Source organism: Archocentrus centrarchus, chromosome 10 (genome assembly GCF_007364275.1).
Source record: "Archocentrus centrarchus isolate MPI-CPG fArcCen1 chromosome 10, fArcCen1, whole genome shotgun sequence".
Classification (NCBI taxonomy): domain Eukaryota; kingdom Metazoa; phylum Chordata; class Actinopteri; order Cichliformes; family Cichlidae; genus Archocentrus; species Archocentrus centrarchus.
The window spans coordinates 19,411,493-19,439,147 of record NC_044355.1 but is presented as its reverse complement, the minus strand read 5'-3'; the positions used below and the strand labels follow the sequence as shown (position 1 = coordinate 19,439,147).

General features: G+C 40.2%; 1 protein-coding gene across 2 annotated transcripts; it reads left to right on the top strand.

Moving 5' to 3' along the window:
* Positions 1-1,165: 1,165 nt before the first annotated feature.
* nr3c1 (nuclear receptor subfamily 3, group C, member 1 (glucocorticoid receptor)) lies at positions 1,166-27,651 on the top strand. Of its 2 annotated transcripts, none has more exons than XM_030738777.1 (9): positions 1,166-1,237; positions 2,035-3,251; positions 18,077-18,225; positions 18,439-18,555; positions 18,639-18,917; positions 20,749-20,893; positions 23,786-23,916; positions 24,407-24,564; positions 25,775-27,651. In XM_030738777.1, the coding sequence occupies exons 1-9, from the start codon at positions 1,223-1,225 to the stop codon at positions 25,925-25,927; spliced, it is 2,364 nt and encodes a 787-aa protein (XP_030594637.1). In that variant the 5' UTR covers positions 1,166-1,222; the 3' UTR covers positions 25,928-27,651. The 2 variants fall into 2 exon arrangements, with proteins under 2 accessions (XP_030594637.1, XP_030594638.1); XM_030738778.1 differs by having other exon boundaries at positions 1,222-1,495.
* The last annotated feature ends 4 nt before the right edge of the window (positions 27,652-27,655 follow it).

Sequence of the window (27,655 nt, the reverse complement as noted above, 5' to 3'; positions counted from 1 at the left end):
AAAAAATAAATAAAATAAAATGAAATTACAGGACTGATCCTCTCTGCAGAATGATTGTCCCCATCCACAAATAGCCTGCCTTACTTGATTTCCCCTTCTCCCACTCACTTTTTATCCACTTGTATTTCCACATAAAAGAGGCAGAAGTGTGAACTGGCCTGTTTTTGAGGGACAAAATGTGTTTTGCAGCTTTCAGTGCAGTAACTGCCTTCTAGTTTTTTTTGGTATCTAAATTGGCTTTAAATATCTTCTCCTACAGTAACATTTGGACTTTTTGTTTGCTTTATTTAAATTTCAAAATGAGTATTTCAATTGATGATAAAACAAAAAGGCACTTGGTGATTACAGCTTAACTGTTATCTAATAAAAACTGACACTGAGTGTCCTCTTTAGCCCATAGAGGGCGGTAAACAAAGTAAAGCAACAAGGAAATTGTATCTAGATATAGTCAAACTCTTAAAATAATGGCCTAAGTTTTTTTTTAGTTTGTTTGTTTTCAGGTTTTTCAGAAAACACAAAAAAACTGAACCAATCAAAAATATCTGCAAAATCTGATGTCGAGTGTAACTTATTTCGGATCAAGTTCATTACAAACTAAACATGGGTTAAATAGCAAAACATGCCTTTTAAAAATATGCAAACTGATATTGAAGTGGAGTCTGGGCTGTTTACACGGCACACCAATAAACACAGTGTTCATCATACCTGTGTTTGCATACAAATAATCATTAAAAGTGAGAGATAAAATATTCTGGCAACCACGAGTACCTGCACCATCCACCACCGTCACTACCCCATACACACCCACACATAATGAAATGAACTGTGCACCAAAGCATAAGTAGAAAGAAAGAAAGAAAGAAAGAAAGAAATGTTACTGTAACTAGGCTGCATTATTATTGTTATCGTGCAATATTTCTCCCTTTCTCTTCCCTCTCTCGTATCTGTGTCTAATGGCCCGTTAACTCCTCCAAGACGGCTGTATGACACATTATTTGTCCTGCTATAAGTCTGGTACCAATTCTACTACAGTAAATTATTTTACTGCAGTTATTTCTTTGTATTTGGTCAGCTCGTTTTTATCACTTTTTTTCCCCTGAAAGTCATCCCGAAAGTTTAATCGGAGCTCAAGCTGCAGTTACCCGGTGAGGCCGGCAGCGGGCAGGGCTGGATGCTGTAACAGGTCAACCATGGGGCTCCCTCTTACAGTTCTCCATTTTGTATGTTTTTCCTTGAGGTTAGCGCCTACTTTCCTAATGGCTAGCTAGTAATCGCTAGAGCTAAACCAATCTGACCTTATGCATGCAGATTTACAGCTAGATTGATCTGGAAAGCCTGAAAACACACCGGCCTGGGGTTGTTTTATCCTATGTCGTAATGTAGAGACGATACGACGCGACAGGAGTAACGTTAGCAGAGTCAGTCAGCGTGTTTCAACCAAAACAATGTTGACAGGCGACCCTTGGACACATACCAGCAACCAGTCATTTCAAGGGTAAATACAAGACATTTTTCACATTTGAGCAGTTACGTTCGTAACTCGACAAAAAAAAAAAAAAAAAAAAAAACCAAGTTTGGGGAGCTAATGCTAAACGAGCGAGTGTAAGGGGTTGCGTTAGCTTGCAGACGAACGTTAATGTCAACGTAGCCTCACTGCTACCTAGCATGTCAACAGTTAGCAAGAAGCTAACGCTGGTAAATCTCAGACTTGGCTTAACTTTACTAGGTTCTGCATCTAGTGTGTAGTCTAATTCGTGTTGCGTTTCTCTGCTTTAATTACCGCGTGTAAGAGGTCGACGTGTGCATTCTCGTCAACATTGTGCTAATAGCTAGCAGAGTTAGCTGGTGCGGTTCGTTGCGTGTCAGGCGCGCTCAGGCAACTTTCCCCCGGTCTTAAACAGCGACAAAATTGCCGTTACCTGGGCTTTGCATGTGTAAATGATTTAATGTCTGTAGCGATTCTGCACATTTAATGATCCATTTGTGTTTGCACTCTGTTCCTTATCGCTGGCTGTCTCTTCTCTCCCAACTAAGATGGATAAAGGTGGAGTGAAGAAGATAGTATACAGAAGAGATGACCATTTAAGCAAACTGGTCTACACCGAAAGCCCCGAGGAGGGAGGTGTGCTGAGAGTGGCTCCTCACAGTGCCATATCTGTCACCTCTCCCGCCTCTGTCATTCTTCCATCCAGCCCCTTGATGCAGCCAGGACAGGTGCCTAACGGCCTCAACAGCAGTCCCCTCCCTGAGGAGCTCACCTCTGCCTCTGTCACCGCCACCGCCATTGTAGGCTCCTTGGTAGAAGGTGCAGACCCCCGGGGCCTGACCAAAGATCAGAGACCCCAGCGCCAGCAGCAGTTGCTTCAGATGCAGACAACTTTTGGTCATCAAACCTTGGTAGAAAATTTGCCCCAATTGGAGGCCAGTATGGCAGACATCACCCAGTCCTCCATGGAGTCACTCATTGGAGGGTCAGATCCCAACTTCTTCCCTTTGAAAACTGAGGATTTCTCCATGGATAAAGGAGAGCAGGACCCAATTGACCTTGATAATACCTTTGGGAAAGATGTGGACACAAACCCGAAATTATTCAGTGAGAACACACTGGATCTGCTCCAAGACTTTGACCTCACTGGGTCCCCCTCAGATTTTTATGTAGGGGATGATGCTTTTCTGTCCACTCTTGGAGATGATTCTTTGCTTGGAGACATCAGAGGGACATCTGAGAGGGACATGAAACCTGCTGAAGTTGACAGCAGTAACACCACTGGGGCAGCTCCTGTTGCTCTCAATGGCAGTAGTTTGACCAGACCAGACCAGTCCAGCCCTATCATATCCACAACATCTTCCTTATCCCCTACAACCACTTTATCTGCGTTGGTGAAAAAAGAAAAAGATGCTAACTTCATCCAGCTGTGCACCCCGGGTGTGATTAAACAGGAGAAGACCTCTGGAGGTCAGAGTTATTGCCAGATTGGCAGCGCACCCTCCAGGGACATGGCCGGGACTAGCCCCATATCAGTCTGTGGGGTCAGCACTTCAGGAGGACAGACCTACCAGTTTGGTGTCAACCTGGTGAGTGGTGATGCTCAGCTGCAGAATGAGCAGAAGCCAGTGTCCAACCTGTATCTCCCAATAACGACCATTGGTGGAGCCTGGAACAGAGGCCAGAGTATTGGTAACAACTCATCAATCCAGAGGGTCAGTGAGGTGTTCTCAGGTTCCGCCTCCTTCCCCACCAGCTTTGCCAGGTAGGAAATGTTGACAGCAGTCAGCTGTGTTGTGCTACCCTTCATTTTATCCCCACTGACAGTGTTCATATTTTCAACCAAGTTATGCCTTGTTTTTATCATCTAAAGACATCTAGTATTCTTTGCTTAAATCCCACTACTGTAGTGTTAGTCTGCATTTTTGCAGCAGACATGTGACCTTTAGAAATCAGCCTGGTCATGAGCTGACTTGCCCACAAATACTCAAGTTTCTTTCCTGAAATTGTTGTTTAAATTTTTTTTTTTTAGTTTGTTGACTAGTAGGATATTAGTGGGTGTTTACATCTCAGATTTGATCTCACTTTCAGAAACCTTACACCCCTTTAGTGGGTATGTATAGTTTGTTTACATTCTTTAAATGTTACCTGCTCACAGCCTTGTGTGTAAGAGAATTGTTTTAGTGTTAAGGCCAATCTTTGATAGCTCGAGTAACCCGAGTACTGTAAAAAAAGAAAAAAAGAAAAAAAAGGACTACAAAAGGAAACAACTGTTTTAAAGGTGCTGCTTGTCATTTAGAAAGTTGTGAGTGAAATCGGGTCAGTGTTTTTGATGGCACACGATTTGGTTGATAGTTTCAATTGTAGTCTTGTTGTTAATGTCTCAACCTGGGTAGACTTTATCTGCTTTCGCATCAAACTTTGGCAACTCTGGTAAACCAGTCTCAGAAAAGTGCTTATCAGATGTTGGTGTCAGCCAAGGGTGTTTCACTTTGAGTTCACACAAGCAGCTCACCGTGTAAAAGTAAAATGCTTATTTTTAAATGACCAGAATAGAAGTAAATGTACTAAAATATAAAATGATGCTGCATCAGTGATAATCTATATTTTTGTATGGAGGTACTGTGGGAGTTTTTTTGGACAGTATCATCTCATTTATTATTAATAAAAATTTACATGCACTTCCTTGCACTGTCAGTAATTTCAGCACAAATACTATGCATATATATATTTTTTTAATTTGTGTTCTTGCAATTCAGTTAGTTTCCATCATTTATTGGTTGTTACTTTAAAAAATAACAATAAATAATGGCTAAATTAAAACTCATCTTCATTGAGATCAGGGGGGGGGTTGGAGGCTGGTCAATGCTGTGAACTCCTTTTGCTTTTTTTAATTTTAATTTTTTTTAAGCTTTGTTATAGATATTTGTGAGCACTTTTAGCTGTATGGTTGGGCGTGTTGTCATGCTGCATGAAGTCTTTTCTGTCTGTGAGTTCTCTTGGGTACGGGGCAGCAGTGTTTAGGTTGATGGTATATCTCAAAGTAGCTTAACTACCAGGAAGCATTATGGTTGCATTGCAACAGGATGATCGCCATTACTATCGTGCTATTGACTGTAGATTTAATGTTGTGGCTGATACAGCTTCCTGCTTTTTTTTGTTAGTTCTATTTTTATACCCACCCACAGTGACACATTTGAGGAACTTCTTTTGTATTTCTGCTATTTATTTTAAGCCATTTTATTTATCTATAAATGCTTTTTTTCTTTTCTCCTCCTATTACAACGTGGTACAAATCACAGTTCATCACACCAGAGTTTGTATAAAAAGAAAACTACATATGATATGAGTAATTAAAAGTTTAATTACGTTAGCACAGATTATGTTTCACTCTCTCCTCATTCTGTAGAAATAGTGACTCATACAGTTGATAAATGCGGACATAGACATTTTTTGTTTGGTTTGTTTTGGCTCAGCATGATTTAACCTCTGAGATAGTTAACCTACTAATCCTGTTTTGTGAGACAGACTGATGGGCTTCAGAGGACGTGGCTGCAGCATAAGCAGTGAGCACTGAGATCTGGAGGAAGGATGTGCCGTTAAAAGCTTGGGGAATTCCACTTCTATTCGAATCACGCCGGCCAGCCTTTTGTTTTTCATGACAAGAGCGTCAATAGGAGTCTTTATGACATGTTTCAGTTCCACACTGTTATCAACAGTTTTCTAATTTATCTGTTCTAATCCCACTGTCTGTTATACTTTCTGTTATAAAAGTCAAGTCTCTTGATGGGAGTTCATTTTGGGTAGATCTTCCATCTGAGTTGTGCCAAAAATAAACCAGAGAGCTGTGCTTAAAGCAGAGAGTTCATTCAACAATGAGGATGAATGAATCGTGGTCTAAACAGATTAGTTTAGCCTGTAATGTAATAATCAAATTATTTCTGTTTAAGGAGAAGTGTGGGGGGGACTCCTTCTGTTCTTGTGATTTATTTCCAGCGAGCTTCCATTCTGGCAAATAGGAATCACAGTGTTTGCAGTGCACGTGGTCCCAGAAAGTGTCTTTTATATAGTGATCACTTTGCTGCCTTTAGGATAGTTTATGATTCCAGCTCTGAGGCTGACATTTGAACAGGGGTGTGTCAAGATCAACCGTCTAACCGTCTGTTGTACTGGCATCTCTTTTACATTCACGGCTGTCTGATTCAGAATCTGACGAGGGAGTGAACAGCTTAAAAATTGGCATGCACAAATGCGTCCTGTCAACACGGCCACCGATGTGGTGGTGTTTGTATTGTGCAAATAATGCATGGTGCCATCTCCATGGCCGTCTGAAAGTTGTCACACTGCTTGGTGACCAGGAACAGATGGGTTGAGACATGAGGTGCACCTCAGCTTCATTTCACTTGAGCCTCTAATCACCCTGTCTTTGTGTTCTGTAAAGGTGTGTGTTTAAACATGGGATTATGCTTGTGCTTGTGCTGTCAGACCAAATGATTTTGTGTGTATGTGTGGCTGTTTCATCAGTGTCTTATCAATGTATGTGTGTGTCTAATGGGTTAAGAGTTTTGTGTGGTGTTTATTTGATTCAGCTTTTGTGACATTTCGTGGCTTGAAATAAACTGAACACTGGGCTCTGTTTTGGTTGTGTGGTCACCAGGAAGTTTGCATCAGGTAAAAATCTCTCAAAACTTATGCTGTAGTGCCGCTGCTACTTCTTCTAAAGTTGTGGCTCAGAGGGCCTTGCGTGACACTGAGCAGCTGACCTGAAATAGCTCCAGATTTTTGCTCTGTGCAGGGCTCTTAACATGAGTCCATTGTTCAGGTACTGATAACAGCCATTTGTTTCAGATATCCCTTGTGATTTCCATGCATCACATTGCATTGCAGTATTATGGTCTGATATATGAATAACCTGTTTGCACATAATGAAGAATGCATCACTTTAAGAAGTGCAGTTTTATTTCAGGAACTACACACCCTCATCATGTCATGACTAGTTTGACCAGCTGACATGAAATTAGTATAAATATATTCCTCTAGTAAATAATAATCTATCTTAGTTTAACTGTGTTGTGGAAACTGTTTAAGTGTTTCTTGTTGATTTTTTTTAAAAACCTGTAGTCAAAATAGAGAGGGGATAAGACTGTTTCAAATACAAGTTTGAGAGTTTGAAGCTTCAGTGATGATAATCTGCAGATATTTGAAGATTTGCTGGAGGAAGGGTAAAATGGAGAGGTGCTGATGACAGTAGGATGCAGTTAGCCACAGTTGTAAACTTAATACCTTGTTAACATGCAGGTTGCAAACAAAGCCTTCTGCATGATTGTGTGATAGTTTGATGCAAATTCCATGCATAGCTTTGCAGACTGTTGTCTGCATGTTGTTGCCGCCTACAGTGTCCCAAACAGCTGGTCTGTGGGCTAGTTTTGTGTATGCTGTTATTGGTCATTTAGCTTAGCTCCCATCTCAGAGAAGACTGGAGTCAAGTCCGAAAACAGGATTTGATTTGCTCCCCTAGCACGTAGAGCCATCACTACTGCATCAACTCCAACTTTTGTTTTTGTCTTGTTTTTTGCACTTCAGAACATCACTGCAGCACATGCACAAATAGAGCCTCGTTGGTGCTCTGTGTGTGGCTTATTATGGCTTATTTAGTCAGTCACAAAAGCACAATAGTGGTAGTACAGCAGTTTTACCGCTGTTCTACTACTTTACGATTGCTTTCGTTGCTGCCATCATGAATTGTGAAGTCTGGTTTGGTGGGGCTTCTCTGACTTTCCAAGTAGGAAGCCCAATTTGAGGGTGCATTCCAGCTGAAAATTCAGACTGGGAACTCAGGATTTCCAGTTTCCCACTTCAGATGGAATGCAGATTTAAAGTCTAAAGCAGGGGTCTCAAACTCCCAGCCCGCGGGCCACTTCCGGCCCCTGCCCCCCTTGCTTCCGGCCCGCAAATTGATGTCAAAAGTATAATAGAATTTGGCCCTTTAAGTTACTTTTTTAAAATTTTCCTTTCCCCTTCAATTAAGACAACCATTTGTCATGTAATTTAAATCAGATATCCCCAGGTACCATCGCGTAGGTCATTTGGTACTGGGCCACACTGAAAAAATAAATTATTTCTGTTTTAATTATTATGAGTCTTAACGTCATTTTATTTTGAAAAATGGGTGGATTCTCTCCATTAGATCCGTCTGTGACTCACTCTTGACACGTGTCACAACCTTGTCTCGGTCATATGATACGTTGCTGCTAAAATTAAAGCCATGATCTTCACTGGTTCCTGTACCTGTGGAAAGGCTTTTACACACCAAACGCATAAATTTTGTGCGAATGTTTCGTGTGTTAAAAATATTTTTCGGACTCACCTGTTTTCAGTGCAGCTGTTCACACCGACTGCGTCATTTCACAGGACGAATTTGCGGCATTTATTTTTTTGGATCAAGTTTGATTTTTCTGACTTTCACAAGCAAACAAATATCTGACCAATCAAATCGCTGCATTTAGCAACATGTGAGCTTATAGTGGAAAACGTGCACCCATACACTGAATAAACAGTGATGTAGGAACAGTAAAATAAATACAGTCCAAGTACAGTACAGTAATATAATACAATGTTACACAGTGTGTCTGCTAGCTAAAAGAAGAGCTGCTGTATTTTCAGGGAGAGAAAAGAGAGAGAAGGTCACTCAGAGATGGAGAAAGATGTAATAAAGAGGACAGGAGAGGAAGAATAGAGGTTAGATTTAAAGGTAAAGACTGGCAAAACAAACTGAGGTATGCTAACTTTGTGTAATTCAAAGATTGTATGAAAACAGGTCAGTTTGCTATACTGTATTTACAGTAAAGCTATGTGTTTAACTGGTGCACAGTGTCTGTGTTCATGGTCAGAGTTACAGGTTACATCAGTGTACCAGAAACGAGTTTGAATCAAAGCTGTTGATGCTGAGATTCATTCAATGAATTCAACATTTATACAACCTGCTACTTTCATTTTCTTACTTTGAGTACATTTCAGAACCTGTACTTTTTGTACTTTTATACTTGATTAAATAAGTACAAATAAAGACGTACACAAGTACTTGTACTGATATATATATATATATATATATATATATATATATATATATATATATATATATATATATAATCAGTACAAATGTATATATAGTATAGTATAGTATATATATTAGTACAAGTGCTTGTGTTGGTACATAACACAGTGGCCCATAGGTCATTTGAGTTTGAGACCCCTGGTCTAAAGAGACATTTAAAGAGCAAGGTTAAAGTAAAGTTATAGTATATTTATAGTAAAGAATGAAAGCTGTCCATTGCGGTCACTGCCTGTGCTTTTCATGTTGCTTTTATGAACTTTTGAAATTTTTTAGCACTTCTGCCTCTGCATGGTTACACATAGCATCATCATGGTTGGGCTATGTGTGTGTAGGTTGCATCCCCAAAATCCTTCACTTTGCATAGCCAAATGCCATCAATACTACTTAAGTTCTTACTTAATGGCTTTTTGATCATTTGCCAAATTTGTAGAGCTGTAGTTTCTGGATCTTTGCAAGTTTTTATATTATTCTAGACCCTACAGAGCATTCAAACACATGATCTTTTCAGCATGGGTATGTGATTCCATCCTCGCACTTGAAGACATTTGGGATTGTCTGTGAGTCCAACTTTGGTTTTCCAGTAGGCTAACGAGCAGTCATCAATTTGAGTAATAATATCTTCTCTTCTGTCACGCATGGTAATGGAGGAGATGCCACCATAAAAAAAAGACATCAAAGTGTAGACTCCCACACTGCGCTGAAACGAAACAAAGGCACACAATTTAAACTATATTAAAAAAAAAAAACAATATAAATAAATATTTTGTATTTATTTAGTCTTCTCCTTTGGCTTCTTGGGATCTCAGGGGTTTTCATTGGGGTGGTACTCTGCCCCACTAAGACAGTACACAGGGGAAACTTTGAACTAATGATGATTAATATTTTTGGTAACAAAAACAAAACAACGCATTTAAATATTGATTTGTACTTTGATTATCAATGGAAAAGTTGAAGGATAAAGGCCATCTTTAGTTTTATAGCCTAATCATATCATCTATGATTATGTTACTGATGCACATTGGAGATTGCTATTTGTAGATTTATTGTGCATTTATCAGAGGAACTTTGGCTGCAGGGGTAATAAAACAACTCCACTGAATAGAGCCATTCAGCATCTGCTTTTCACTTCATGTGTGCATTTGGGTAATTTATGGGTAAGGTTTTCACACATATAAAAGGCCTTAAATTCAAGTTTCCGCTCAAGCAATTCCTTTAGCTCAGTTTTTCTGTTTATGAAGTGGATTCGCTGGAAAGTCAAAGCAAATATTTTCATAATGGAGGTGTCATTGAAGTCATTTTTCAAGCAAAAAAAGCCACACTTGACTTTCCTTGAGCAGCAGTGGGGATTGGCTGCATTTTCATGCATGATACTCCAGCCAAGTCTGAGACTTTGTTGACAAAACAGATGATTTGAGAACAGAATTTGCGCATTAATAAATACTTGTGGGTTACAGCCCTAACTGTTTGACTGAGAATAATGCACAGGCAGCGTTTAGCAGTGACTCTGACCTTCTGACTCCAAGCTCGTGTGCAGTCAAGACGGGACTGAATGAAGCAATGCCTGGACAAGACAGTGATCTCACTAACGTGGTAAGTCTCCAGAGAATTTCACATGTGGGAATACTGAGTCTACTGTGGAAACTGACTATGACTCACAGCTGAGTGTAACTCAGAGAGTAAATCTCTTGAAAATACTTTTATTCAACCCAGGTGCTGCCTTAAAGCAGCTTCTCCTCTTCCACAGAAATGCCCTTTATGAGATGTATTATCATGCCTTTATAAAAAAAAAAAAAGGCTAAAGAATCTATGTGAGCATTTTACGAAGTTCTCTTTCTACCAAAACGATGGTATGATTCATGCCCTCGGGGCTGTATATGACAGCTGCAGTGTTTGTAGGACATTGCAGAGGCCTGTTGAGCGTGAGAGTTTCTTTATGAGTAACTGAATGGCAGAGCTAGGTGTTTGTCAGTTAATTATCCTGTCTCAGCTTTATATTAAAAGCCCTATTGAACCGTTGCAGTGGTGATGGTCCTTGATTTTTAAGCAATAATGTGTGTTTAAGTTAAATAAAGTGAAAATGGTGTCTTGAGTGCCAGCTGTGGTTTGATAGCTGGTATAATACATTAGTTGTTTGTGGTCTGTCATTCATTTATATATATAGCTGTGTATATTTAAATAAAACCACAGTGTGTGACTATATTAACCTCTCCGTCTTAACTCTGTGTTTAGAAAGTAATCTTTGGTCAGAGTCCCAGTTCCCTGCACAGTCTTGCTATGGCACACCCCTCACCTCGCTCAGCCGTCCTCTACCTCTTGCTCCCTCTCTCTCCCTCCGTCCCCAGCTTTTTACTTCCAGCAATCAAGGGCAGAGAGCATGAATGTCAGCAGAAGCTTTCAGCTGCTGTAAATCACCTCTGCTCGTGTGTGTGTGTGTGTGTGTGTGTGTGTGTGTGTGTGTGTGTGTGTGTGTGTGTGTGTGTGTGTGTGTGTCATTTTTCTGTTGACTGTGTGTACTATTCATGAGTATGTAGGTGCACATATGTGTGCATGTGGGTGTGTCATGAGCACTGTGGCAGGAAGGCGGACCACAGAGCACAGCCGTGAAGCTCTCACTCCTCTGACCTACTTTCTCTCCCGCCTCCCCACATCTGGCGCCGAGTGAATGCACCAGATCAAATGCCAGCCATTCCAGTTGCTTTCACATTATTGCTGCATTCCCCTGTAACCACAGTGCTGCTTTTTCTATATTTACTCTTTGTTGTGTTTTGACGTTGAATAGGCTTATAGAAAGTCCCCATATTGAGGTTAAGAGGATGTAGCTAGGCTAAGTCTGAGCATTGTTTATGCTCTTTTCTTTTTCCTTTTTTCAGTACAGTTGTTGATTCAGCAGAATCAAACTTTTTGGAGTGGGATCCTCCCACATCCAGTAATATCCAGCTAAAGGTATCACAGTGTCCAATTCATTTTGCAGCCAGGAAGCTACCTCCCATCTACACACACTAACAGCTTCTATTATGGAAACTAATATGGAAACTCAGATCCTTTGGGATTGTTTTCTTATGCTTAGCAGTGAGTTGGGTTTAATTTCCTCCTCTGGTGCTTGAAGCCAAGCAGTAGTTGCTGCTTTGGGCTACAAACTGCCACTGTTATTGAAACAGATTTCACATGAAGAGGAAGACAGATACTCTGGATAGTCCCTCTGTGTCATCGTCCATAAAGAGCCACTAACTGCCTGTATGATAAAACAAAGCAAGAACCATGAAAACACTTGATGTAGATGTAAGACTGAACTATAGTACGCTTTCTTGTGCGTGGCTCATCCGTCCATCTGCCTTGACAGTGTGGCTTGTGAGTAAAGATGTTGTACCACTATGTATATAGACATACTGTTATTATTGGACAGCACACATGATAGATATTTATAGAGGTCCAGCACAGAAAGAAAGAGGGGAAAAAAAACTCCTGCCACTCACCATGAAATCTTTTTTATTGTTCTTCATGTGAAAACAATTCAGAGTGCACAACCAGTTCACCTAATTATTTTGGTGTCACTTACTTTGGGGAAGGAGCACTTCCTTATACGCTTCCCCAACTCTGCTCCAGACTTCTGATGAAGATGAGGTGTTTGTGTGATGTTAATCTATATATGTAGCTGTAATGATCACTAAAGTAAACCAGCCATCACAAATGAGGCTGAGGAATCCAGTAAAATGATTGTTCATAATTTTTTCAGTGGAATGACTCATTTGCAGTGGTTAGGTCTAAAGTAGGTCAAGTAGTTTGAGATAAATATGTGGAATAAAGGCACAAGATGATGTATTACCTTACAAAGAATAACTGTGCATATAAAAAATTGCTCGAAGGCTGCTGATTTGAATGGATGGACACTGGGGTGTGTAGAGTCGGGGGTTGCCAAGTTACTCATGATGCTCACAGCTTAAAGGGGATTATGAATTGTTAAGCAGGGCATTGGGACACCTGCATTATCGTGTGTTGCCTACTTAAGGCCCAGGCTCATTGATTACACTCCTAAGCAGCTAATTTTCTCAGCTCTGCTCATACTGAAGTTGAGCCCCACCTCAGGGTGTCTCTGTCTTTGTGCTGTATCTGAGCTTTGACCGAAAGTACACTCAGAGGGAATGCAAGAACTTCCTGTTGATCGTGAGCACGCATTTCAGCAGATGGTTTCAGAAAGAGGAAATTCGGTCTCCCCACATTGCCTTGCAGCTTTGAGTGGTTTGTGTATGACAATCCACAAAGGCAGATTTGCAGCTGTTGAGTGAAGTTGAATGTCATCAACTGATTTCACATTGAGTTTTTGAGAAGTTACTAGACCATTGCGATTTCTTTTCAGGCATACTTACTATTGTTGCAACTGTTTAACAGCATCAATAATTGGATTTGAGCCAGTAGTCTAAAGCCTTCTAGTAAAGCTGCTCTGATGAGACCATCTCAGTGGGCCAGTCAAGGACAAACCCTCTGACATCATCATCATCAATCTGGACTCATTAGTGGCTGCCGCCCACCCTGCTGGTTGCCACACCCTCGTTTGGTGGCTTCATAGGCTTTTGTGTGCGTGTGTTTTCATACACTGTTTTTGGCACTTAAGATTTTTTTGGTTGCCCATGATGCAGTACAGTCCAGAGGCCATCTGATTGATCCAAAATGACATGGTACTTACCTCAAACATAGAGCCAGAGCCATGAAAAGTTATCTTCAGTGACAAACCCAACAAGGAATGTTGTAGCAGATGGTATTGCCTCCACACAGCCATGACCTCTCAGATCTAAAGACCTCAGAAAAACTATAGTTCTGCCAAGTACCTCAAAAGCCTGTGTGGAGAACTGGTGATGTTTTAAAGGCAGAATGTGGTCACAGAAGTATTGATTTGATTTTTGGTTTGATATCGGAAAAACTGCATACAGCACCACTGTAGAAAGTATCCTGGCTTTATATGTAGTGCCTTATATTTTTCTACAGTATGTGTTGGTCAAGCCAGAGTGAAGCATTGTGTTAGAGTCTTAAGCAGTGGAACATGCTATAAATATAATAGTGAAGTATTATCACCTAATAACTTTGTTACACGAGACATTTTGGCAAACAGTAGCTTCTTAACACATCCAGCAGTCACAGGGGAGAAACAATAGCAGCTTTTATTTGGAGCTATTTTTCTGAATATTCACTCTCTTAACTTGAGTGGGTTCTGGGTGTTTTGGGGTGTAAGAAGAAGTTTTGTTATTACAGGATAAATTTTGCATCTGAATACACCACAAAGTCACATTTTCCTTTTACTACATGGTTGGCAAATTTAGCTTGTTTTTAAGCGGAGATGGCGCAACCATGCCTCTCAGGTGATGTTACTGTATAAGTATAAACCAAAGTTCAGTGGAGTTAAAACAAGCCAAGGTCAAGCAGGTCTTAGTGTCTGTTTGGAGGAATGTCCGAGGCCAAAATGAGCAGTTCTAGAAATATTACACAACCGTGTACCAGTTTATTGTGGCATCCCAATTGAATGTAAGGGTTGCTCCATGTCAGTTCATCAAGTGCCTCCTACTTGACCGTTTTGGATTTGCCTGAGAAAAAATTCCAAGGGAAAAATACACTTCGTAAGAGCAATTATGCAATTTTCTCAAAAACAAAAAGACAAATAATCTTTGAAAAATTGTCGGTCAAGATTGCAAAAGATTGTTTTGGAAGCAGCCCTCACTGCCCATCAAGAAGCTGTTTCTGGCAAGGAAGAGATGAAGTGTCCTTGATGCTGTTACGACACACAATTACAAGGATAAAACCATATATAAAAACAAAATTTTCACATGACTCTGTGTAGGTTTGTGAAAAAAAGTACATCTTTACTGCTTTCATATGAATTAAGAGGGCAAGTAGCAGCCAGATGCTACTAATCAAGTGCACTTGATTAATTGATCTTCAGCAAGAGCTACATCTCAGACTCTCCAGGCTTCAGTTAGCATGTTAAATGTTAAGGTTAATTTAGAAAGGGTGGCTTGTTTGGAAGGGTTGCCAGGAGAAAAACTGGCAGAACATGGTAGTACAGCTTAGGCTCACAAAGTTGCATCTGAACAAACCACAAGACTTATGGAGCAATGAGACCAAAGTGGAGATATTTGGCCAGAATACACAAGGCCCCATATGGAGAAAACCAAACACAGCATATCAGCACACCTCATACAAACTGTCAAGCACAGTGGTGGAGGTGTGATGATTTGGGCTTGTTTTGCAGCCACAGGACCTTGCAGTCATTGAGTTGACCATGAACTCCTCTGTATACCAAAGTATTCTAGAGTCAAATGTGAGACCATCTGTCCGACAGCTAAAGCCTGCCTGAAATTAGCTCATGCAACAGGACAGAGATCCCAAGCACAGCAGCAAATCTACAAACCGAATGGCTGAAAAAGAAAAGAATCAGGATGTTGCAATGAACCCAAGTCCAGACCTCAACCAGACTGAAATGTTGTGGCACGACCTTAAGAGAACTGTGCATAAATGAATGCCTACACATTTCAATGAGCTGAAGTAATGCTGTAAAAAAAAAATAATTGGGTTCAAAATTTTGCCACAATGATGTGAGAGAGACTGATAAAGTTATATAGGCAGAGATTATTAAATATTAAGTTATTGCTGCTAAAAGTGATTCTACTTGAATCATGAGGTGTACTTAGGTTTTCTCATGAGAAAGTGCTTTTTCACATGTGTGCATAGTTAAGGAGGATGATGTGAAAAAACACTGAGACTTGTTTTATTAACCTTGATTTCTTTAAATGAAATAAATGCTGTTGGTGTAATAATTATGATTTCTCTAAAAAAGTCATATGTTGAATTAATATATTGGAAATACTGTATTTAAAATGTTGGAAGCACATTTTTGGATCCTCAGTATCTTACTAACTTATAACTTGAGACAATCTTTCAAATTTGATCACACCTTGTAAAACACTGCCCTTTATCTTAAAACCAGTGAATATTACAATTTATTAAAATCTTTTTGCTGCTGTACATAAATATGAGTATTTTTTAGAAAAAAAATCATATTGGAAAAATGAGAGGAAACACCATTACAGGTATTAAGCGAAGCTTGCTCTTTCCTCACATGGGGAATGTCACACTGTAGTCGGATGAAAATGTGTGGGTTTTTTATTTTGTTTTGTTTCATATCTGAGCTGTGAAACTATTGACCTGATTTGGGCTGTTGTCAAGAATATATGCCTTCCATATGAAAAGCTATAATTAAAATATAATTTTCTTACCTGCAAAACTGGTTTCTTCAGGCCTCCAAATCTGCTTTCAGGGATCGGCCATCCTAATATTTTAGTGATTTCAGGCATCCATCATTCTGTGTTAACTTGAGCTACAATCCTGAGAGTGTAGCTTGAGATATTCGTAGAACTATGGTAGCAGAGATTTACCCTAAAACATTTGAAGGACTCAAGTAGTTTTCTGGTTAATAGAATTTTAATATAGTAGTCAAGTTATACAACAGATCTAATGCTTTATGCAACTGTTTTTTTTTGTCTAAAAATGTATATAATCAAAAATCAAAGAATGTACTGTTAATTTGGAAGATATGAGATGATACTGAACAAACAGGTGAAAAATGCGAAGTCTTGGATGACGATAGCCATAAAAATAGAGAATAGAGAAAAATAGAGGTCCGGTGTAAACTGCAGCAGATAAAGCTAGCATGTTGAGCATGAGAGCAGCTGGTGTGTGGGGCAATATTTGAATAGCAGGACAGATAAAGATGAAAAACAAGAGCACCACTGAGTGGATGGCAGCACTCGGCTGTTTTGGGTTTGTAACGTAATATTACTTTTAAAGTGCAGTCCACATCAGCTGTACGTCAGTTAAAAAAAACAGTTCTAAGTTTTGTAGTCACTTCCTTGCTTTAACTTGGTTCATGTTATCCATCATACTGTGGAAGTCTTAACAAAAATATTACCTCATGATTTGGCTTGTTGAATGTGAATTTGTTGGTAATTTCTTGTTTGCTTTTTTCATTGTTGGAAAGGAAAGATTCTTTCTTTTAATACAAGTCTGCTTAGGTTGGGATTTCTTCCTTTTTTTTAAGTTGGAATGATGAATCTGTTTTTCAGATCTTAAAAGAAAAAAAACCTGAACATGTGTATTTATTATAATGTTTTTTCCGTGCAGGCCTACCTCTGATCGTCATAAATCAGTGCTTCTTTATGAAACATTTTGGGTGTATCTGCCATGCTGAAATCCTGGTCACGTTAATCTTACAGACATTTGTTTTCCTAAAAGCATTTGTTTTAAAGATCAGAATAATCATTATAAGTGTCGGTGTGCTGGCTTATTCGTGAATTGAGTCGCTTTGGTAGTTCCTTCAACCTGCCCCCTCTTTCACCGCTCACAGCTGACCAGGACGGAAGTGTTTAGGTAGCACTCCACTTTGTGGCATCCAGCTCTCCTAAATAAAACATGATTTGGAAGTAAACACTGGTTTGACTTTGAAGTATAAGAAAACAGTGCGGTCAAAGACACAGAAAATGAAAGCTCATAAACCATCAGACAGTTGTACTGATTATAGAAAATGGACACTTATTGACTGCAGTGTGTTGTCAGTGGAGCTTTTCTTTCTTTTATAATCAGGTTGATGAATGCTTCTGGACTTGATACTTTGATGTTTTACTCAGGTTTTCTCATCCTGCTCTGCCCACTGTCTGCTGGGGCCTGGCCTGCTTTCATCCTAATATAACTGAAAGTGAACTTGTGTCCCAGCCTATAATCTCAATAAGTGTTTTGTGTGTAGTGAGAGTTCAGGAGCAGCTCTTGTCAAATAAAAGTTTCCATTGCAGGTGCAGATGTGTAAACATATGGACAGACAGAAACAGTTATTACACGTCTCAGGCTCGATATCCTCTCAGTGTGGGCGTTGTCATTGCTGTGGCCATTGGGTTGGAAAAGTGCATGAATGCAGCAAAGCCTGATGTCCTCTAGTGGTGGTTTTGAATAAGTGCATCCTTAACCAGTATTGACTGGGTCTGGAAATGTTTGCGGTTCAATCACAGGAAGAAGGGCTGTTTTCTGAAAACCACCGGATTTAGGATGTGACCGCAGATTTTGAGATAATTTAGGCTTTAAAGGCTCAAACAGGCACAATGTGTCTCCATTTTCTTCACTTCAAAGCTGTGTCGAGGGAAAAAATAGGCACTAGAGTGTATATATCTGTAAAGTATAGTTTATTTATTTCCAAGATTTAGCATAGTGCTATAAATATGAACTACAGCTGAAGTTTGATGTGACAAGGCTGCATAAATAGCCCACTTTAAACATGCAGTTTAAATGGATTTTATTGAAAATCTTGTGCAGATGTTTGAGTTGAATAAATGTAAACATTTTTGACAGGCAGTAAAATTACATTAGTGCTACATCATTGTGCATAAAATGATTTTTTTATTATATGTTTTTTAAAATGTGTCTCTTTCCAATTCTACCTCCAGGCAGGAAGGGAGCACTCCTACATCCACGTCACAGGGAAAGAGCGGGACTCATAAAATCTGCTTGGTGTGCTCTGATGAGGCTTCGGGCTGCCACTATGGCGTTCTCACCTGCGGCAGCTGCAAGGTCTTCTTCAAGAGAGCAGTAGAAGGTGCAACACCATAAAATACCATCATTCGTGAATTAATTGTAAAAACACAGAAATTGCTAGTGTTTGTCAAATTGTTTGGTTTGGTTATGATTTTAAGTTTGACGCTTTGATATTTTAAAAGACTGTGAAACACCTCATTAGTTTATGCCTGCAGTGTTTTCCTCAAAATTTAATGTAAATAACACATGAATCTCCTCTTCTCTGTTCCTTCAGGGCAACATAATTACCTGTGTGCAGGGAGAAATGACTGCATAATAGACAAAATCAGGAGGAAGAACTGCCCAGCCTGCCGCTTCCGAAAGTGTCTGATGGCAGGCATGAACCTGGAAGGTATGTATTACCTGCAGGGATATATCAGATGCCTTGAGCTGTTTTAATTACTCACCTTTTCACTTGTGTTTTCTCTCCTAAAGCTCGAAAATTAAAGAAGAATCGATTAAAGGGCAGCCAGCAGAGCAACCCGCCAGAGGTTACACCTTCTCTGCCAGTTGAGACCCGCAGCCTCGTACCTAAATGCATGCCTCAGCTTGTTCCGACAATGCTGTCCCTACTGAAGGCGATAGAGCCAGACACCATCTACGCTGGCTACGACAGCACCCTGCCCGACAACTCCACCCGCCTCATGACCACCCTCAACAGGCTTGGAGGCCGTCAGGTCATCTCTGCTGTCAAGTGGGCCAAGGCTCTGCCAGGTTTGTGGCGTAAACTTTCCCTGAGCTGTCGTGTAGCCTGTCTGTGGGGTGATTAAGGTTATGGTGGTGAATTTATAAAACATTAGTTGCAAGAAGACAGGTCTTAGCAATGTGTCAGCAACTTCATACTACCAGAACAACTTTAAGTCTCTGTAATACTACTGGAGGGATGGATCATTGTTCCTTGGTGTTTTGATGATGGTGGTAGAGAGGCTAAACTGTCTAAAATCTCCCACTGGTGTTCAGTTATGTTGGAATCTTGTGACTGTGAAGGCATATGAATGGCATCATTTTTATACTTATCAGATTGTGCCCTGAGTTAGGCATTGCCATCCTGGAGGAGACAACACCCATTAGGACAGACATATTCCATTACATATTTCATTAAAGATGATCACTTAGAAGAACTTTGTATTGATTTGTGGCCTCTAATGCTACTTTCCCACCGCCGAGTAGCCGGTTCGCGTGCCAGTGCTCGTGCTGTTGCCAATGAACCGGCGAAACGCTTAAGAATGGGCATGCGCTTCCACTGTGTTTCTGTGCACTGCTCCTTTACGTATGAGTGTGGGCGGGTCCTCGTCTGGACACGGAAGCCGAAGCACACAAACGTGGGAGAACACGCTCCCCTTTTTTGTGCTGCAAATACATTTTACGGTCCAAACCAAACTACTGCAGCATCTGTGTGCAGCACAGAGGTAAACACAGACAGCGATTACGAGCAAGACGACAAGTATGCACTTTGTGTCCTTTTAACTGTGATATGAACTGATACAAGCAAGCAGCAAGTTCAGCCTTAGAGCCCATCCTAATTCACAGCCGTGAAAATCGCTTCACTTTTCTCATATAATACACATGTAATATGATAGAGAACTTGATGTTGAGACGGCAGAGTCACGCCCTTCTGCTGCTTTCGTCACATGTTCTTGGTTCGAGACCAGCTAGTTTGCAACCCAACATCAACATTCAGCGATGAAAGATTTCACTTTAGTTTAATTACTTAACATAAGATTAATTCTGAATATCATATTAATGATAATATTAATTTAATGGATCAAGGGGAAAATTAGCTAAAAATCACCTTGATTGTCGCTGTCATCAGTAGCTTTGAACATCTGCACAACCCTACTGTGCCCTTCTCTTGGTGTGTACCACACATACGCTTGCCCACTTGTAAAGAATATAATGACAAATGACTCATCTGACCTTATCACTTTTTCCACATTTCTGTGAACTGGTGCCTTTGTAGTTTTTGTGCTACCAAACCCTTAAATGTATATTCTTCTTTATAATGAGGGCTTTATGTTCTGCAATGCCATGTAATTTATCTCCATGTAAATTTCAACAGACTGTTTTTAATGACAGTCTCATCATGTCCTTTACTGACATTTTCAGTCACCTGATGAAGAATTGCTTCTCTGTTTTTCCTTCCATTAAATGCAATAATGCAGAAACACCACGGCCATCATGTTTGTGGTGTTGACCACAGGTTCCGACCCCTGGTTGCTAATGCCTTTCTGAAGCAAATGTCACACAGGGTGTGTTTCCTGTTGATCAGTCAGTTGAGAAACCTTAGTGACTGAAGCATCTGTGCCCTAACAATGATTCCTCTTCGAAGTCTGTTGTGTCATCTTGACACAAAATCAAGATGACACAAACAAAAGTGCAAACAGTTGTTGAGCACTGCAATAATACATTTTACTTGTAAACCAGATACTTCTTCTGCAAAATGTATATTACATTTTTAAAGATTACATTTTTAGCATCACCCCTTCTTACACATGGAGATTGCATTGATAGCTGGTTGAGGTATTTCCATGTTCTTCCCCCTCAGGTTTCAGGAACCTGCACCTGGATGACCAGATGACTCTGCTGCAGTACTCCTGGCTCTTCCTCATGACTTTTAGTTTGGGTTGGAGGTCTTACCAGCAGTGCAACGGCAACATGCTCTGCTTTGCACCAGACCTCGTCATCAATGAGTAAGTACAGTATTGCTTAGGAGGACTAGACTGATAGATTTAATAGAAGTTTATAGCTCATTCTCCAAGTTAAAATATACACAGCCAGGTAGATCGAGCATCTCCTGTGAATCGAGCACTGATTTGATCCAGCACATACATCTGCTTGTTGAAGTCGATCAGAGCAGTTCTCTGCTGTGTCTCCCATCTACCAAGAATCAAACTGTGTCTGTCTGCTCTCATTAGTAATCTGTGTCTGATCCTTCTTATAGACTCTGAGTGCAGTGAGCCGTTGTCAGAGCTATCACGCTTAGGGCTACAATAGGCCTTTTGCTTTTTTCCTTTTTTCCCCTAATCGCAAGCTTAAATTAGCATGATCATAATTAATATCTGATGAGGTTATGCTTTTTTTTGTCAGTCAGCTCCAAACAAACTTCAGTTATTGCCTATCTTTTGTCATAATTTGCCTAGAATAATCTCTTTCAAACATTTGTTTGTTGTCTCACTAAGGGGAACACTGTTTGTGCACTGTCTCAGTCATTCTCCTTCCCTATAAAAGAGGTGAACTCGGCGTCACTTGCCATTTCAATTTCTTTTCCTATTTTACCCAGATAGCTTCTCTCTGGTTACTGCTTAACCACTACCTTAGGCCCCAGTCACACAGGCCTTGAGATTGGTTGGTGACCATGTGGCAACCAGCGGTTGCAAGGGAACACTGCGTATTCCCTGACCAGTTGGCAAGTTTTCACTGGAGATGGCTGGCAGTCGCCAGGTGAAAGCAGTATACAGCACTGCACTGAAAACCACCTTGTGATTGCCACAGTCACCTGTAGTTTGTATGAAAGACACAGACTTGACTGCAAACACTCACCAGCTACAATTTGAGAGGTAGTGAAACAGTAAAAAGGGCGACACATACCAGAAACAGAGAATGTTTGCCTTCAAAATAAATGTTATCTCGGCTCCAGGGTGAGGCACATTCTCTGTTTCTGGTGCGCAACCCAGTTTTTCAAGTTTTACCACCACTTGGCACTGTTTGCAGACAGCTCAGTATCCTCCATGCAGACTATGGGTGATTGCGGCAATCTGCTGGTGGCCAACACAATCACAAGTTTTTGATACAGCAACCTTTTTGTGACCAGTTTCATCTAGCTAGCAACTGCCAGCAAACACTCACCAACCAGTTGGGAATGCACATTTTTCCCTCACAACCTCAGGCCTTAACCGTCCAGCCGAGCACCTTGATCATCAGATGCCATCATGGCTTGTCTCTGGCAGTCACTACCTGCTTCTCATCAAAGAGCCAGTCGGAGAGCATGCTAACTTGGTCACCCAAATCTGCTGCACTGAATGCTTGGTAGAAACTATTCATCTATACATTTATATTGAAAGGATATAACCCTTGTAGAGGTCTGATCAGTTGTTTGCTTCATGGGCTAAACCCAATGTTGGCAAGCTCGTTACTAAACAGTGACTCTCTCATTGGATTACATCAGTTAACTAGCAAAGGACTGAACTCCCCAGTGTGGCACTAGGCTCATTCCTTCAGGGGAATGCTCTATATGTAAAAGGTGAAGTCAGAGTTTACCTTCAATCATTGCATTGTTGTATTATAGGTTACTGTACTGTAGGGCTGCAACTAAAGATTATTTTGGTAGTCAACTAATCTGTCAATTATCTTTTTTGATTAGTTGATTAGTCAACGATTATTTCAATCTTACCTCACTTGTTCAAGCCTGCGCACCTGTGAATATCACCTTGTTGCCTCTTCGCACAAATAAACCATAAAAATACAAGTTTGAAACTAATCAAATGTATTTTTAACATTAATTTGACCATCACAATAAATATCAAATAAACAATGCATATTAAAGTGAATGCAATTTTTATTTTTAAATGAAAATATAATGTGCAAATGTGTAAAAAATGGCCTCAGTCCAAAAGTACAAATAGGGCTTCAAATTAAATCAAAAACATATTTCTCGTCCAAAACAACTGAAAAGTTTACAGACGATTCAGTTCATGCAGAGGTTTACTATTCAGAATGAACGCTTATTTTAATGCGAGAAAAAAAACAGACAGCGGAGCTGCTCCTATTGTCCTTCATCTGTTAGCTAACAAAACTGAAATGGTATTGCTTAGCAAACATCATCCATGAGAGCTTGTTTCCAACAGGAAAACTAACAAACATTACTGTACAAACATTAACAGGTAACTACGATGCACTAAATCGTACCCATCCAGAGCTGACGTCACAGCTCCAGGGTGCCGGCGTTTTAAACTCTCAGCATTGCAGTGATGCTGCCCGAGGAAGGAAAGCTCTGCTTTGCACAGTCTGCATTCAGCTTTATTTTTGTTTTCTGTGAAATGCTCCCACACCTTTGAGAGTCTGTCTTCATTTTCTTTCATTTTTTTCCACCCTCCTCTCTGTTCCACCATCGTTATGCTGTCCATGTTACTTTCTTCTTCGTTAGTATTGTTAAGTTTGTCTGTCAGTGACATTTTGAAAAGACTGCCCAGAGGTGGAGCATGTGCACCCGAAGGTTCCATTAAATACTTCACCAGAGGATCACTTTCTTTAAAACTGGAAGTCAGAGCAATAGCCTTAGCAGAGCCATTTAAAATGCCTTCCTAGAATAATATCTAACTGTCGCAGACAGTTTGGTAAAGGTCTGTTTCTCATTTTTGGGGTTTGATGTTTTGGTGTCACTGACAATATAAACTCATAACTGAAATTATCTTCACTAAATGGAAAAATGCATTTTTAAGCTTCTACATCAAGATCATGGAATTTACATTTACAGAAATAATACAGGAAGCTGCTTTTTCTCCCTATGTCTACATAACCAGCTCTATAAACCTGTTATGATATAAGGACAAATATTCTGAACTGTCTCCATCTGAACCCACCAGGGAGCGGATGAAGCTGCCCTACATGACCGACCAGTTTGAGCAGATGTTGAAGATTTGTAGCGAGTTTGTCCGGCTGCAGGTTTCCCACGATGAGTACCTGTGCATGAAGGTCCTGCTGCTGCTCAGCACAGGTCAGACTTACACCAGAAAGCAGCTGAACTGCTATTGTAACGCAATCATTAAAAAAGCCATTATTCCAAACCAATACTGTAGAAAATCTAGATGGATGCACATGAAACATCTCAGCACTTTGTCAGTTAAGCTGACAGATTTGATTGAGTAGAGAAGTGCACAAAACTGCATTGTGGTGTGTGATTAAATATAATTTAATGCAGGAAAATTAGAGGTGCCAGAATAGACTTAATACTTAAACACATTTACATAGTCTACATAGCTAGATCTCTGTCCTGTAGACCAGTTAGTCATTAGGTGCTGCTTTTGTCCTTGACAGCATGGATGTTTTATATAATTAATGATGTTTAAAATGCCCTTCCACACTTCCACACAGTTTAAGCCTGGAAGTGTGATGATTATATTGTCAAGCACAGGCAGTAAAAAGTCAGGTACACTATCCTTATTTTTCTCCACGATGTTGACATTGAGCGTCTCCCTCTCCCACAGTGCCAAAGGACGGCCTGAAGAGCCAAGCAGTGTTTGATGAGATTCGGATGTCGTACATCAAGGAGCTAGGAAAAGCCATTGTGAAGCGTGAGGAGAACTCCAGCCAGAACTGGCAGCGATTCTACCAGCTCACCAAGTTGCTCGACTCCATGCATGAGGTACAGAGACTCAGCGCACAATCCCCTTTGTGTTCCACCAGCACCAGCAGTTGCTAGCAAGTCGTTATTGACCATCTGCAGTCTGCAGCTTTCTCCCTAAATCCTTAAACAGTGATCTGCTGTCTGTGACTAATCAGATTAATCAATTTAAAGTACAGAGTGATTTAAAGGAGAGTTTGTTTCAGTGATACAAGAATGAATCAGAAACAATCTGTCCAGGGTTTGCTCAGGTGCTGTATAGTGACAATTAATTGAATTCAATTTTATTTATATAACCAATTAACAACAAAAGTCGCAACAAGCTGCTTTATATTCTAAGTTAAAGACCCTAAAATATTAGAGAGAAACCCCAACAATCACTCAACCCCCTATAAAATAGAAGCGAGCAGAGAGAGACGGGACAAAAGGCAAGCTATATGAGAGAGCCAGAGTTTAATAATTACTGATGATTAAATACAGTAGGCTCTGCCATGGTTTGTGGCTGCATTTTAGCTAGTGTTGTTGGATAGTTTCAAAATAATAAATTATGAATGGAAAAAGCTACGTCAGATTTTAATCCACCATGTAATACCATCTGGAAACCATCTGATTGGCAACAGCATCGTTTTTCAGGATGACAAAGATCCCAAACACACTGCCACTGCAGTAAAAGCATACCTGGATAGAAGAACATGGATTGGCCTCTCCAGAACCTGGACCTCAACATTTTTGAAGCAGTGTGGGATCAGAACAAAAGTTAGCCAACCTCCAAGGAAGAGCTTTGAATGCCCTTCAAGAAAAGTGGACAACTGTTCCTGAAGACTGTTTCAATAAATTATAAGGAAGCGGCCTCAGAGAGTTCAGGCTGTGTTGAAGAATAAAGGTGGTCACACCGAATATTGACTTTCAGGCTTGTTAGAATTGTACAAACTGTTTTTGCCTCTCATGCTGTGTTTCCATGTGTGTTTGCACATTTCAATAAATCACTGCACCTGTTTCCCATTTTCCTAGCATAAAGGACTGAGAGGTGGCTCAAAGCCTTGCTGATTACTACACCTTTGACTTCAATGATTTCATACCAATTTCTGTTGCCAGTGGTAGTATTTGTCTGTCTGGTGGACTTCATTAAATGTTTTATTTGCCACTCATGGTTGAAAACCATTCCTCCAGAAATACTTGTGTGTTTTATGTTAATCACGTACTGATGTGCGCTCCTCTTGTATATCTCCAGATGGTCGGGGGACTGCTGAGTTTCTGCTTCTACACCTTTGTGAATAAATCCCTGAGCGTGGAGTTTCCAGAGATGCTGGCAGAGATCATCAGCAACCAGTTACCAAAATTCAAGGCTGGGAGTGTCAAACCTCTCCTCTTTCACCAGAGATGACTCACCCCCGCAACAGACACAATGCCTTAAAATCCCACCGCATCACCTCACCTCACCTCACCACCCAACCCAATCAGACTCACTCAGCCCCCACCCCACCCCCACCCCAGAAGACTTGAGGATCCCAGGCGTGGATGATGTATTTGGGAGCGCATATGCAACTCTTGTATAGTGGCTCACGGGTCTGAAGGGAGAGGGCGGAGATGTTTTTGTCGAAACGGCAAGCACAAGAGGTTTGGTTTTGTCGAACAGTGTAAGATGTAGTGTGCAACAATAAGTAGGAATGGTTCGTTAGTTAAAAGATAATCACAGAAGAACTAGACTAACATCAACGTCATCTCAGGTTTCTTACCTTCAAATTCAGAACGTTCTCTAAAATAGAACAAATATCTATGTACAGGTTCTGATAGTATTTTCTACATTTTCAAATTATGACACAGTTTATACAATTACCCAGGTAACTGTTACCTGAGAGGGTGACAAAGCTTAACATGCTCGTCAGTAGGCTTTTAGACTGTATGTTCCGCTTTTAGTTTTTATAGGAGGTTGTAACAAAATGTTTTATCAGTCACGCTGATAAACACGCAGGGGGTGGGGTGGGGGGTTGTTTTCTAGTCATTTAAAAAGCATATTTCGTGGCTTTTTGTTAATCAACTTTGAAAATACGAAACAAATCTGTGGGACTGTTAAGAGACATCCATCGTTCTAAGGATTATTTCTCTCACAAGCTGACCTCTTCCAGGTTTACACACGTCTATTATTATAAAAGGGAAAAAAAAATGTGCCTTTTTTGCTTCAACTATCACTTAGCCATTTTTCTTCCAACCGTACTCCTCTTTTGATCCCGTCATGGTCTACCTTCATCATATGTTGATTGTACTTTTTCTACTTCATGCAAGTTTTTCTTTTTGTTTCCTGGTGGCTGTGTGTATCTTTAGAAGGCAGCTCAGTCCATCATTCATGTGTAGAAACGATCCTTATTGTTACCAATATTCAGAACTTGCTTCCTCTCATTGCGATCTCCTGCACACACACAAGTCTTTCGTTGCGATTTGAGCACTTTGTATTCTGCTTAAGGCTTTAAAAGGCTGTGAAGAAAGACTGTAAAAGTCTTTTCTGTTTGACTTTAGATGGAAACTAGAGCTTCTTTTTTTTTTTTTTTTAAGGAAATAGCCTATTTTTGCCCTTTGTTTTAGTCCACACTCCTTCACCGCCAGTCTAACAGTGAAATGTGACGGATACCTGCGTCTACCAATCACACAAGAGAGAGGGCTTATTTTATTGTGTTTGTGAGGTTATGTAATTTTTAATTAATCAGGAATTTCTGTGGTTTTAACGTGGCTCAAAGTGGAAGTACCCTCCATCTACCTGATCCTCCACTTTTTAAGCTCTTTTTCCAAAGTGTGTTTGGTAAAGATGATGATGTGATTCTGCCAGTATATCTCTGCTCTCAGTAAGCTTCTGCTTTGGATTTTTTTTTTTTTTTAATTGAAAGGTCGTTTATTAATGTATTTATGAAAGGAATAGCTGGACATTTTGGGACACACAGCTGTCCTGATGTCACATCTGTACAGTGAATGTGAAGCTGGAGTTTGGTATTTCTGCCAACACCTATCAACATGGCACCTGGCTTTTTTATTCTCAGTTTTTTGTATAGATTAAACAAACAATCTAACTGGTATTACTGAAATGTAAAAGGTGCTGGGAGTCTTTTTTTTTTTTTTTTTT

Bases quoted from the DNA above. Each gene is read 5' to 3' on its own strand.
- nr3c1 (XM_030738777.1), top strand. The intron at 18,226-18,438 runs GTGCAACACCAT...CTGTTCCTTCAG, and splicing joins CTTCAAGAGAGCAGTAGAAG to GGCAACATAATTACCTGTGT. The intron at 24,565-25,774 runs GTACAGAGACTC...GTATATCTCCAG, and splicing joins TGCTCGACTCCATGCATGAG to ATGGTCGGGGGACTGCTGAG.